We start from the raw sequence: 12,506 nt of genomic DNA, 5'->3' as shown, positions 1-12,506 counted from the left end.
GTCACATGGAGGCTAAAGGCCCTGTCACACTAAGCGAGATCGCTGCTGAGTCACTAGAACTGTGACGTTATAGCGATCTTACCAGCGAGATCGCTGTGTGTGACAGTGACCAGCGACCAGCCGCCCTGCCGGGTATCGCTGATCGTGCCCGAAATGTCTGGATATTTCTTTGGTCGCTCATGTCCCGCTGAGTTGCTTGTATCGTCACGTTTGACAACTAGCCTAACGACCTCGTTAGCAACTCAGAAGCAAGACAAGGCGAGGATTAGCGTTCCCGTTTCCACGCCTACCTCGGCTCCGATTGGTGGTCACTACAGCGTCCTGATTGGCGGGCTTCCTTTTAAAAGAAGCTAACAAAGTATGATACAGGAAAGATGTATATCTTTGTACCGTGTTAGCCATTGCATTTTTTCTGTGTTGTATTCCATTGCATTTTTTCTAGGCTGTATTGTGCATAAATATGTGACTCTTCAGATTTTGTATTAGTCTAGCCTGAAGAAGAGACCTGAGTAGTCTCGAAAGCTTGCAATGTGTTACCATCTTTTCAGTTAGCCATTAAAAGGTATCAACCACTGAGGACTCTCAATTCTCAATATTTTGCTAACAAAGTAGCGCTCCAGTTCTTTGTTCCTGACCCGGGTGTGTCCAAGTTGAGATCCTGTTTTTGTCCAACGGCTGCGACTCCATTTTGGATCATCTGCTTTTCCATCTTCGTTGCTTCTCTAGCCAGTTAATGGTAGGTATTTTTTGAATGAAATGGAGCGCTAGTACGTCACCTTCTTTTAAATGCACGGTCAATCAGGACGCGGTAGCGTCCACCATTCAGAGCTGAGAGGGCGTGAGAAAGGGAGCGCAATCCACGCCTGTGTAAATACAGCGTCACACAGTACATCCCTCATCAAGGTGTGAATCGTAAGTGGAACATGCAATGTGACAGGGTCCCAACGACCACCGACATCGTTACAAAGGTCGCTATGACACGCTAGATCGTTGCTCCGTCGTTGGGTAGATTGGACTGTCGGACATCTCAATAGCGACCACATAGCGATGCGGCAACGATCCCTGTCGTGTCGTATTGCTGTCGGGATCGTTATAGCGTCGCTAGGTGTGACGGGACCTTAAGATTCCGACAATACCTGCCCAGTAAGAGGGCCAGGTATGGAATTAAACTGTACAAGCTGTGTTAGAGTACCTCAGGGTACACCCTCAAATTTAGGGTCTACAAAAGGAAGGACGCCCAGATTGACCCCCTGATCTGGGAGTGAGTGGGAAAATTGGTGGGAATTGCTGCACCCACCACTGGATAAGGGTTATCTCCTCTACATAGAAAAATATTTAGAATTGACAGACCTCAGTGGTTGATACCTTAATGTAAAAAGACATAAATGAATCGCATGGATTTATGTCTTTTTACTTCAATTAAGGAATTTGCTCTTCAGACCTTCTAGGGGCATCACACAGCACAAAACCAGACCCCAATCAGAGGACAATAAAATATCAAGACTCCTTATCTATGAACTAGTCCAATAATTATGTTTCTCCCTCTCCCATAATGATAATTCTGCTTCACGTCACTTGTCTTATCTATTGCGCTATTTCTGTGCTGTTTTATGCATAAATATGTGACTCTTCAGATGTTGTATTAGTCTTGCCTGATGAAGAGACCTGAGTAGTCTCATAAGCTTGCAATGTGTTACCATCTTTTCAGTTAGTCATTAAAAGGTATCAACCACTGAGGACTCTCAATTCTAAATATTTTTTTATCTTCTGGCTAACATGGTACAAAGATATATATCTTTCCTGCACCTCTACATAGATAACTTTTATACCAGCATCCCACTCTTCAAGAACCCTCTCTGTTAGAGGTACAGTTGTATGTGGCACCGAGCAAAAAAAAAAAAAAACAGAGAGGCCGCAGACACTAATTGGGCAACTGCTGAGAAAGGCTGAAAGCAGAGCCCAATGCAGCAACAACATGTTGGTGTTCAAGTATAAGGAGAAGAGGGATGTCCTTAGAACTTCACCACCATACACTGTGACAACAGCTCCCTTGTCACTGTCTGAGGTACCACAACACAAGTCCCAAAGCTAGATTGTGTCTTGGATCACAATCGTTACATGGGGGATGTAGATCTCTCAGATCAGGTCCTCAAACCATACAGTGCCATGCGAAAAGCTAAAATACGTTACCGAAAGCTGGCCGTGCACATTGTACAGATGACACTGTACTATGTTTTTGTGCTGTTCCGAGCTGCAGTCAATACGGGGATCTTTCTTCAGTTTCAGGAGGTAGTCATCTAGGATTTTTTTTGTATATATATTAGCCATAGGGTATCAAATTTTGCAAAAAGAATCATATAAGAACCCAATAAAAGATATATATATTTTATTTATACTTATTAATTAAAGATCCGCCAACCAGTTGTTTACACCACAAACAAACACACTGTGAAAAAAACACAAAAAAACTTTGGAATGTACTAGGAGTCCCTGGTGTAGTGCCTATGCTTTCACCTTCCTGACAGCGGGGGGTTGGCACCCTAGGGGGAAGTGTTTTGGCACTTAGATATCCTTGAGTGTCACCAATGCCTTATGTGTTCTCATTTATTTTTAATACTTTGGGATATAGGGTCTCTTTAGCTGTAGGTGTGACCTATGTCTAGTGTCAGGGGTCCCCTTATGCTATTTATGGGGACAAACTAGAGACTGTAGGGTTTATCTAGGGATCCTAGGGGCAGCCATCGTGGAGCCGATGTGCCAAAACACCTCCCCCTAGGGTGCCAGGAAGGTGAAAGCATAGGCACTACACCAGGGACTCCTAGTACATTCCAAAGTTTTTTTGTGTTTTTTTCACAGTATGTTTGTTTGTGGTGTGAACCACCGGTTGGTGAATTTTTAATAAGTATAAATAAAATATATATCTTTTATTGGGATCTTATATGATTCTTTTTTTTTCAAAATTTGGTAGTCGTCTAGGGCTCTAGGCACTAATGTTTGGCACTCAGGAAGGTAAGAACTTATGAAACAGATAGTGCCCATAGTGTCCCAGGTAAACATTTTCCAGGACCGTTCCCCAAACAGCGAAGAAAGGAAGATCACAAAAAAGATGCAGAGGACGCTCCAAGAGGGAAATCCGAAAGGACACAACTTATCATTATGAAACCTGCCCTGAGAAACCTGGACTTTGCATTAAGGATTGCTTGAAAGTGTACCACACATCCACAAATTAATAAAATTTGTTTTTACCCTGTTGACATAATACACTTTTATAATCTGATGTAGGCACATAATGGGCTCTCCAAAACGTGACATGACACCCACAGACCATTCCATCAAAGTCTGCACTCCAAAACATCACTCCTTTCCTTCCGAGCCTTGCCATGTGTCCAAGCAGTGGTTTTCAGGAGATATTGCACAAAAAATTTTATGGTCAATTTTCTCCTGTTACCCTTGTGAAATTAAGAAATTGGGGCTAAAAGATTATTTTTGTGGAAAAAAATGTGATTTTTTTTTTTTATTTTCATGGCTCTACGTTATAAACTTCTGTGAAGCATCTGGGGGTTCAAAGTGCTCACCCCACATCTAGATAAGTTCACTGGAGGGTCTAGTTTCCAAAATGGGGTCACTTGTGTTTTTTTTTCACTGTTTAGGCTGTTCAAACAAGACATGGCGTCCGCTCTCGATTCCAGCAAATTTTGTGTTAAAAAAATCAAAATGTGCTCCTTCCCTTATAAGCCCTACCATGCATGCAAACAGTTGTTTTCCTCCACATATGGGGTGTTGGTGTACTGAGGAGAAATTGTACAACAAATTTTTTGGTCCATTTTCCTCTGTTACCGTTGAGAAAATAAAAAAAAATTGGTCTAAATTATTTTTTTGTGAAAAACAGTAAAATGTTAATTTTTTCCTTCCACATTCCATTAATTCCTATGAAGTACCTGGAGGGTTAATAAACATCATAAATGTGGTTTTGAGCACCTTGAGGGGTGCAGTCTTTAGAATGGTATCACTTTTGGGTACTTTCTAGCATATAGACCCCTCAAAGTCACTTCAAATGTGATGTGGTCCCTAAAAAAAATGGTTTTGTAAAATTTGTTAGAAAAATGAAAAATTGCTGATCAACTTTTAACCTCATGAAAAAATTCCAGAGTTATCTAATATATAAAGCTCAAGTGTGTGTATGTATGTGTGTATGTCTGGGATTGGCATCCGCACCGTCGCAGCTACAGCCACAAAATTTGGCACAGTCACACGTCTGGACCCCGAGAGTGGTCTAGGCAATGTTGTGAGGCGAAATTTTAACCCCGCGCGTTCCAATTCACCAAACAATTTTGCCCCTATCTACATAATGGGGAAAAAGTGTGTGTGTATCAAGCTCCGCCCCTCATTATGATGTCATAAAGGTTGCCATGGCGACGCTGATGCCATCATAGGTTGCAAGCCCCACCGCTCATTATGATGTCATAATGGTTGACTATGGGATGGAGGATGTGTGGTGGGTATATGGGCACTGGACAATGGGATGGAGGATATGTATGACAGGTATATGGGCATGGGACTATGGGATGGAGGATATGTATGATGGGTATATGGGCACGGGACTATGTGATGGAGGATATGTATGATGGGTATATGGGCACGGGACTATGGGATGGCGGATATGTATGATGGGTATATGGGCATGGGACTATGAGATGAAGGATGTGTGATGGTATATGGGCACTCGACTATGGGATGGCGAATATGTATGATGGGTATATGGGCATGGGACTATGGGATGGAGGATGTGTGATGGGTGCATGGGCCCGGGACTATGGGATGGCGGATATGTATGATGGGTATATGGGCACTGGACCATTTGATGGCAGATATGTATTACGGGTATATGGGCACGGGACTATGGGATGGCGGATATGTATGATGGGTATATGGGCATGGGACTATGGGATGGAGGATGTGTGATGGGTATATGGGCACTCGACTATGGGATGGAGGATATGTATGATGGGTATATGGGCACGGGACTATGGGATGGCGGATATGTATGATGGGTATATGGGCACTGGACCATGGGATGGAGGATATGTATGACGGGTATATGGGCACGGGACTATGGGATGGCGGATATGTATGATGGGTATATGGGCATGGGACTATGAGATGAAGGATGTGTGATGGTATATGGGCACTCGACTATGGGATGGCGAATATGTAATATGGGTATATGGGCATGGGACTATGGGATGGAGGATGTGTGATGGGTGCATGGGCACTGGACTATGGGATGGAGGATATGTATGATGGGTATATGGGCACGGGCCTATGGGATCGTGGATATGTATGATGGGTATATGGGCACGAGCCTATGGGATGGAGGATAATTATAATTTGCTATAACTAACCACAGTTAGTTACTATGCCCGGGCAGCGCTGGGCTCTTCAGCTAGTTACTACGTAAAGTGACACTGGTCAGAATTGTAACATTTGGCTTAGTCAGGAAGGTGCAAACAGGCTTCGGGGTGAAGGAGTTAAAGTAAATGTGGCTTGGCTGATATTCTAGGAGCAAACTGGCAACAAGTGTGGCGCTGTTTTGGGAGCAAGCACCCAATTTTTTTTTTTTTTAACTTTCTACAACCCCAACTATTTTATAGGACTGGAAACCCCTATAAGGAGCCTTCTGTCTTTAAGATCTATAGAAATGAATAGTGGATGGTGTTATGGTGATGATCATTTAATTATATATTATGGGTGCTGGTGGCATAGACATATCAGTACCTTTAGATATCACATAGTCCTTCCTGATGATCTCTATGTCCTCCTTTAGTTTCTGGATCAGCTGACTTTTGTCTTCAGGTTGATCTATGGACACACGAGACGCTTTGTCATCTTCTTTTGCAGCTACAGGGTGCCCATTTGTTTCTTTTGATGTCAAGTCATCAATTAAAATCTGATCGAAAATTAACACAACATTCTAATGAGAACCAGCAGAACTCAAGGAAACGGTCAGCAAGCTGGGCGTCAGACATACACCAGCTTAGCTTCTGGGGAGGGGGGGGGATAGTTTTTCCTACATTAGATTCCTGTTCCAAGATACAAGTAAGCTCGGAACTGGCAAGGAATAATGGCAGATTTCTGCTCTGAAGCCTGAAAAAAATGTGAATGCCACCCTGGTGTATGAAGCATTCGGTAACACAGAATTGTTATAAAATAAGTAATGTATGCCAAAGGTTACTCAATTTCATTTTTTTCAAAGCCTGAAAAGGGCTGATAAGAGGGACAATAGACCGTCCACAAAACTGACTTTTTACCTCTGTTTCTAGGAGTATAACTTGGCCTTTTCTCTGCTTTTCAGACACACTTTCCACAGAGGATACAGTGGATCCACTCCTTTCCAAACTTGTTGATGGAGCCTTATGGCTTGACCCAGATTGCAAATTTCTGTCTGGTATACCTGTGGGGTATTCTTCTTCAGACACCAGTAATTCATTCTCTCTGTATGAGTTTAGATGGTCAGATGTTTTGTCCTGTAGAACAATAGATAAATTGTCAGCAAGAAGTCTTTACTATGTGTTCTAGGCTCCAAGTGTCAGTCTGGAGGGGTAAAGCCATTGTAATAATATCGATCAAATATAATAGAGTGAGGATCATTAGTCTGAGCTCACACTCTGGGGTATTTGTAACCTAAAGGGTGCCCACTGGGAATCTCGCACACACCTCAGTCCTGTACTTTTAATAGGTGCAACGTAGACTAGTGTAGGATTACTCTCTTGGGAGTACATTGAAGGAGGCTGTCTCATGAGACACATTTATGCCATATCTCCAGCATGCCAGCTATCACCGTGACATGGGTACAGTAATTTCGCATTCAAGCCACCATCCAGCCACCAGAGAGAAGAGAAGTGCTGGGGCACATGCTAGATCTCTCCATTCATTGCTTTCGGTTACAGCCTAGAGTATGTTCTGGTTTGTAGTCAGAACTTCTATAACAGTGAAAGAAAGGAGATGGCACATGAGTCGTCACCTCTCCTCTCTCTGGTGTTTGGACGGTGGCAAGAATGGGGGATCGGGGAACTTGCTTTTTGGAGATAGGTGTGGGTCCCATTTATGCCATAAATGCCTCTCACGAGACAGTCCCTTTAAATAAGGAGTGACTGGTTTTGAGACACAGATCTACTGTAAAGGTTATTCTTCCCCCAATACAATCTGAAAACAAAATTAAAAGTTTTTTCCATCTCATAAGCCTAGGAAGAAAAGGCAATGTATGGCTCGGTGACCATTATATTGCACACAACTAATGATAATGAATGTGATCGCACCGAAATTGGATTTTTGCCGACCGTCATGTCACATTACCTTCAACGTCACAATGTGAAGACGTTGACCATCATTAATTGCAATTTAGCAGAAAATGTAATCTTATGTCACACAACCACACTTGGCCGTGTAACTATAGCCTAAGACAATAGTATATCACTAATGTACGATCGGAGGGGAAATGAAGGGGGCGCAGAACTGATAGGGCATCTTGTATCTGTATTTAGGAAAGCTCCTTGAGAACAAGTATTACTCCCTACATGGATTGTCACCATTCCCAGATTTCTAAGCGCAAATATTGGCTATGTCGCAATTACTTCCTTTGTGTGATCAGTAGTCAATAAGTTTTTGCTTTAAAGACATTTGTAGCCTCCGTTACACTGCAGTTGTGTCCTAGTATGTTTTTTGGTGACTTTCTTTTACACCTCACCTCTTCTCTCCTGATAGGTGCAGAGACAGATCTATGGACATCATTCTGGAGCTGGGACACTTCGTTCCTCAGACTGGAGATGATCTGATCTTTCCTCTTGCATTCTACCTCATATCTGGAAAGCCGGTTTATCTCTTCTCCCAATTTAAGAAGACAACGTTCCTAAGAACACATAAATGCATAATAAGACACATCTTACTAAGGGTTATTCACCATATAACAAGTTATCACCGACTTATAGTATATGAGATATTTATCTGATTGCTGGGGGTCCAATGATTCCAAAATCAGGGCTCTGCAGTCCAGCCTTGGAGTGGACGGTGACTGCTAGACCTCTGCTCCATTCATTGTCTATGGTACTGCAATAAATGGCGTTGTGCTGTACTCCACCTTCTCCAGCAGTCCTGTAGACAATGAATACAATGGACATCGAGCATATATCGTCCACTCCAAGACGGGATTGCAGCGCCCTATTCCTAGGGTTCCAGAGCTCCCATTCTAGTATCATTGGACTCCTATCAATTAGCACGTTATCCCTTATCCTGTGAACAGAGGATCGCTTGTTTTTTTGGGAATACCCTAACTCTTTTATTTCTAGCCAAGTTAAAGCTGCTCTTTCCTGTAGCTATCAAGTTGTCACAAAGTCACCGAGGCTTCATACAATGCTGGTGCAGACATGCTATTGGTGTAACCTGTGAAGCCATATAGTGGCCAAAGGGGTAAAGGACACCACTACCACCTCCAAAGCAGCAAGCAACTTCATCCACGGACACATTTTTGGTCTGCAATGGGACCCTATATTGTTCTTTCACAGGGATCCTATTCTGTCTCTGTCCACCCCTGGTAGATAGAATAATCTCTACTCTGTCCTCTTCTCCTGAATCATTTATATCCAATGAGTGCAGGTCTGACCATTATAACACCGACTAATCGTAAGAAGAAAGTGGCAAACTGCTCCAGAAGAGCACTGGCTCCTTTGCTCCTGAGAAGACACCCCCTTTGGTTTTTCTTGGAGGCCAGAGAAAAAGAAGAAGAGATTAGGAACATAATTGTTTAATATGTAGTTTTCCCATACAGTGTCCATTGGTTTGATTTGTACAGATTCTAACTCCTCCGCATCAATCCTCATCATGACTTATATGCCACCAAATAAAGAGAATTTTCTCTTTCTATAATGCCTTTGTGCCTAAAGGGTCCTTGACAGAGGTTCTTGGCCCAATAGAGAGTCTGAACGAGGGCCCTCAACCTACCTTGTGCCACTTATAAAACATATTGTATGTCTTCTTATGTTTAACCCACTGAGACACCAGGTGCTCAGTGCAACTTCTGTACCCCGTATGCCGGTGTCAAAAATATTGGATGCCAAATTAATGAACATCTCTGGAAATATAAATAGTATGGACACACTCGGGTTCAGATTTACATAAATGCACTTCAATGAAGCTGAGCTGCAATATCAGGCACAACCCAAGGGGATGGATAGATGGATGGATGGAGGGAGGGAGAGATGAAGGGATAGATGGACAGGAAGGGAGAGATGGATGGATAAGGAGGGAGGGATGGATAGGGAGGGAGGAATGGACAGGAGGGTGGGATGGATGGATGGAGGCATAGATGGACAGAGAGTGAGGAAGAGAGGGATGGATGGAAAGGAAGGGAGGAATGGACAAGGAGGGAGTAATGGAGGGAGGGAGATATTGATGGATGGGTGGAGGGATAGATGGACAAGGAGGGAGTGAGGGATGGAGGGATAAATAAGGAGGGAGGAATGGAAGGAGGGAAAGAGTGATGGATGGATGGACAGAGAGGGAGAAGTGAATGAATAGGGAGGGTGGGATGGATGGAAAGGGGAGAGACGGACATAGATATACCTTCTCATTGAGAACACTGATGTACCACGGGGTCTTAATCTCTACAGAGGTCAGGTAGGTTTGAATGTGTGGATTCCCGTTGTAATGTAGATTTACTGAGGAGCTGTCCATGGAAGCGTTACTCTTGGGAAGATCAGTACAAGTGTGGATGTGAGGAAGTTTTCTGTCTACATAAGATAACACAACGATATGGCAGTTACCTTATAACATCAATATATAGACATATATTTACCCCTTAAAAAAGGCAGCAGTTACCTGTGGAGGAGGCAGAGATGCTAAGTTTGCAGGATCCATGTGATGGTCCATAAGATGTATGCAAGTCAATGACATGAGAAGAAGAGTAGCTTTCCAGTGAAGATGCTGGAGTCAAAGAAAATGTAGGAGACTGCAAGGAAATGAACACGGGTGGGAAAGGTCATCCAATGTACTGCACGTACCGGAGCACAATTCAGAGGCCTAAGGGTATGTGATTCATTTGCAGAAACTAAGATGAAGCTCTCAATCTTCCCTAAAATATAAAAACTCCTCAAAAACTTTGAGATTCCACTCAGTTTCTGATGATTTTTTTTTTAGTTTTGTATGTGTTTTTTTTCCTGCAGCCTTTTCATTGGACAATGCTCAGTTTGCAGCAGAATCCATCAGGATCCACTCTAAAGGAGTGACAGAAACTTTTTTCCCCAAAAGTTATTTTTCAAAACCTGAAGAAAAAAAATCTGCATAAGAACAGCAAAAAGGATTAGTACTGAATTGAAATGGAAAAGTCTTCCAAGCATTTTGTAGGCGATTTTTGGGACATTTTTACAGGAAATTCGTTCCATCAAATGCCTCTAAAAACTTTGTGTACGCATCACCATAGGGCCAATATTTCACAGGGATCCTAAAGCCTTTGTGTCCTCAGCATGTCTCCCCTAGGGGTAACGTATCTTCAGAGACTATTCACATGTTGTAGTCATATTGCAGTTTTTATTAAGTAGCAAAGATTCTGGGCCACGATTTTTGGTTTATTTTTTGTTATCCCATCCATAGAATATAGGTAAAAATATAGGTAAAAAATGCATTGATTTTAATCACATGGCCAATTTTTTGGTTTCTGGTTTCTATGACTTCGATAGGGAAAATCCAAATCAACGAAAACTACAATCCAAAGCTAGAAAAAAGATGCCACAACTGCGATGATGACAAACAAATATATTTTTTGTCTATATCAGTGGTGCTCATATATACAGTAGGTCCCCTAAGCTGGTTCAGTGAAAACTGCACGCAACACACAGGGCCTTAGTATATGCAGCCATATAGTGCTCAAATAATGCCAACATGACCAAACACATAAGACAATGGCGCCATGGCTATAAATATTAGGATTAGTGACGGATGTGCACCGAGGATGGATGATCCCGCAGGTCGGACACCATTATCACTGACCCTATATACATTACTTGGATTTCGTGGCCATGTTCCTGCACGGACTTGCTGTAGTTGTCCCTCCGTATATCCGATTTGGGGATCTTCCATACGGCTGTTTGGGGTCTGCGGGATCCCGTCCATTGCAGCTCATTGCAAGTTCGAATCTTCATCTCGGGATTCTCTTTCATCTTTACTTTCGCGTCTGTCACCATTTCAGCACATTCTGAAAAGCAAAATCCACCATTTATAAAGGAACATATGGATGCGGAGGAGGGTAGAGAGGACTGGTATGAAAACAGGTCTCCTACGTTCAGCTCCATGTCGGTAGGCGAGGTCGTCCAGGCTTTGGTGTTGGGATGTATCCTTGGATACAAATTAATGAAAGTGCAACCTAGAATTAGGGAAAGTTGGATCTGGCTGTAAGATTGTAGGAACGAGTCCTGTAAACTTGTGTTTACTACCTTCCATCCTGGGTCAGGTCATCCTCAACTCTGAGAACTTACACCTGACCCTAAAAAAGCTGGGTGACAGGTGATATAGATGCTGCACCATCGCAACCCCAACAGAGGGTGTTACCTGCATTCCTAAAATCTGAAATCATATAGAAAAGAAGGGTGTAAATAACCACATCAATTAGAAACTAAAAAAAACTTTATTAATAAATCATAAAAAATAAGTACATATACAACTAGCCAAAATTGGTCCACATACCAGAAATGGTCAAATATAATACATGGTAAAACACATTCGGTCTAAGAACATAATGAAGTAATAGATATCATATAAGGAATGACAGGACCTTTATTTAGTATAAATAGCAAATAGTGAAATACCAGTAATCAATGAACAGAGTGGTCCATATAAATATATATGTCCCCAATAAAGGCATCATATAAGAAACTACCTAGACCAAAAATGTAAGATAAGAGGTAATTATTTACCAAGACAAGAGTACAGACCCAAGTACCCCTACGCGCGTTTCGGTGCCGAAGCCTTCTTCTGCATGTATAGAGCAGTCTGAAGAGTATCTACAGCACAGGTGCCGCCTGCACCAAAGTCTATCTGCTGTAAATGGAGCTAGCTCAGATCGATGCTGATTATGATCTTACATGCCGCTGTCAATTACGACAGCAGCTTTTAATAGGTTAGAAATGTAAGGAGTGTCCCTTTTGACAACCATCGACCACCAACACAAGACGATGACCTGTGACTGCGCTTTGTAGGAGATAGGTTTTTAGAATGTATTGAATGAAGCGATCACAGGTTCACAGAAATCCCCCCCAAAAAATAGGAAAATATAGATTTTTTTTAAATTGATAAAAGTTTATTTCTACACCCATTTTTTTTTTTTCCTCATAGACTGTAAGCTTGCGAGCAGGGCCCTCATTCCTCTTGGTATCTGTTATGATCTATGTGATTATTGTTATGCTGTAATGTCTATTGTCTGTACAAATCCCCTCTGAAATGTAAAGTGCTGCGGAATATGT

General features: G+C 42.3%; 1 protein-coding gene across 2 annotated transcripts in view; it reads right to left on the bottom strand.

Annotated features, from left to right (window-relative positions):
• LOC141098018 (coiled-coil domain-containing protein 27-like) overlaps positions 1-12,506 on the bottom strand; it is a 36,445-nt gene that overhangs the window by 13,004 nt on the left and 10,935 nt on the right. Inside the window, exons 2-7 of one of the 2 annotated variants that reach the window (XM_073585615.1) lie at positions 11,038-11,242; positions 9,871-10,000; positions 9,616-9,782; positions 7,745-7,906; positions 6,309-6,524; positions 5,776-5,947 (exon numbers count right to left, since the gene is read on the bottom strand). In XM_073585615.1, the coding sequence (XP_073441716.1) occupies positions 5,776-5,947; positions 6,309-6,524; positions 7,745-7,906; positions 9,616-9,782; positions 9,871-10,000; positions 11,038-11,160 (970 nt within the window). In that variant the 5' untranslated portion in view covers positions 11,161-11,242. The remainder of the gene's footprint in view (positions 1-5,775; positions 5,948-6,308; positions 6,525-7,744; positions 7,907-9,615; positions 9,783-9,870; positions 10,001-11,037; positions 11,243-12,506) is intronic. The other variant, XM_073585614.1, reaches the window with a different exon arrangement.

Source organism: Dendrobates tinctorius, unplaced genomic scaffold (genome assembly GCF_039654945.1).
Source record: "Dendrobates tinctorius isolate UK_male_01 unplaced genomic scaffold, ASM3965494v1 ptg000086l, whole genome shotgun sequence".
Classification (NCBI taxonomy): Eukaryota; Metazoa; Chordata; class Amphibia; order Anura; family Dendrobatidae; genus Dendrobates; species Dendrobates tinctorius.
The sequence above is the reverse complement of the archived record's forward strand: the minus strand, read 5'-3'. Positions and strand labels throughout refer to the sequence as shown.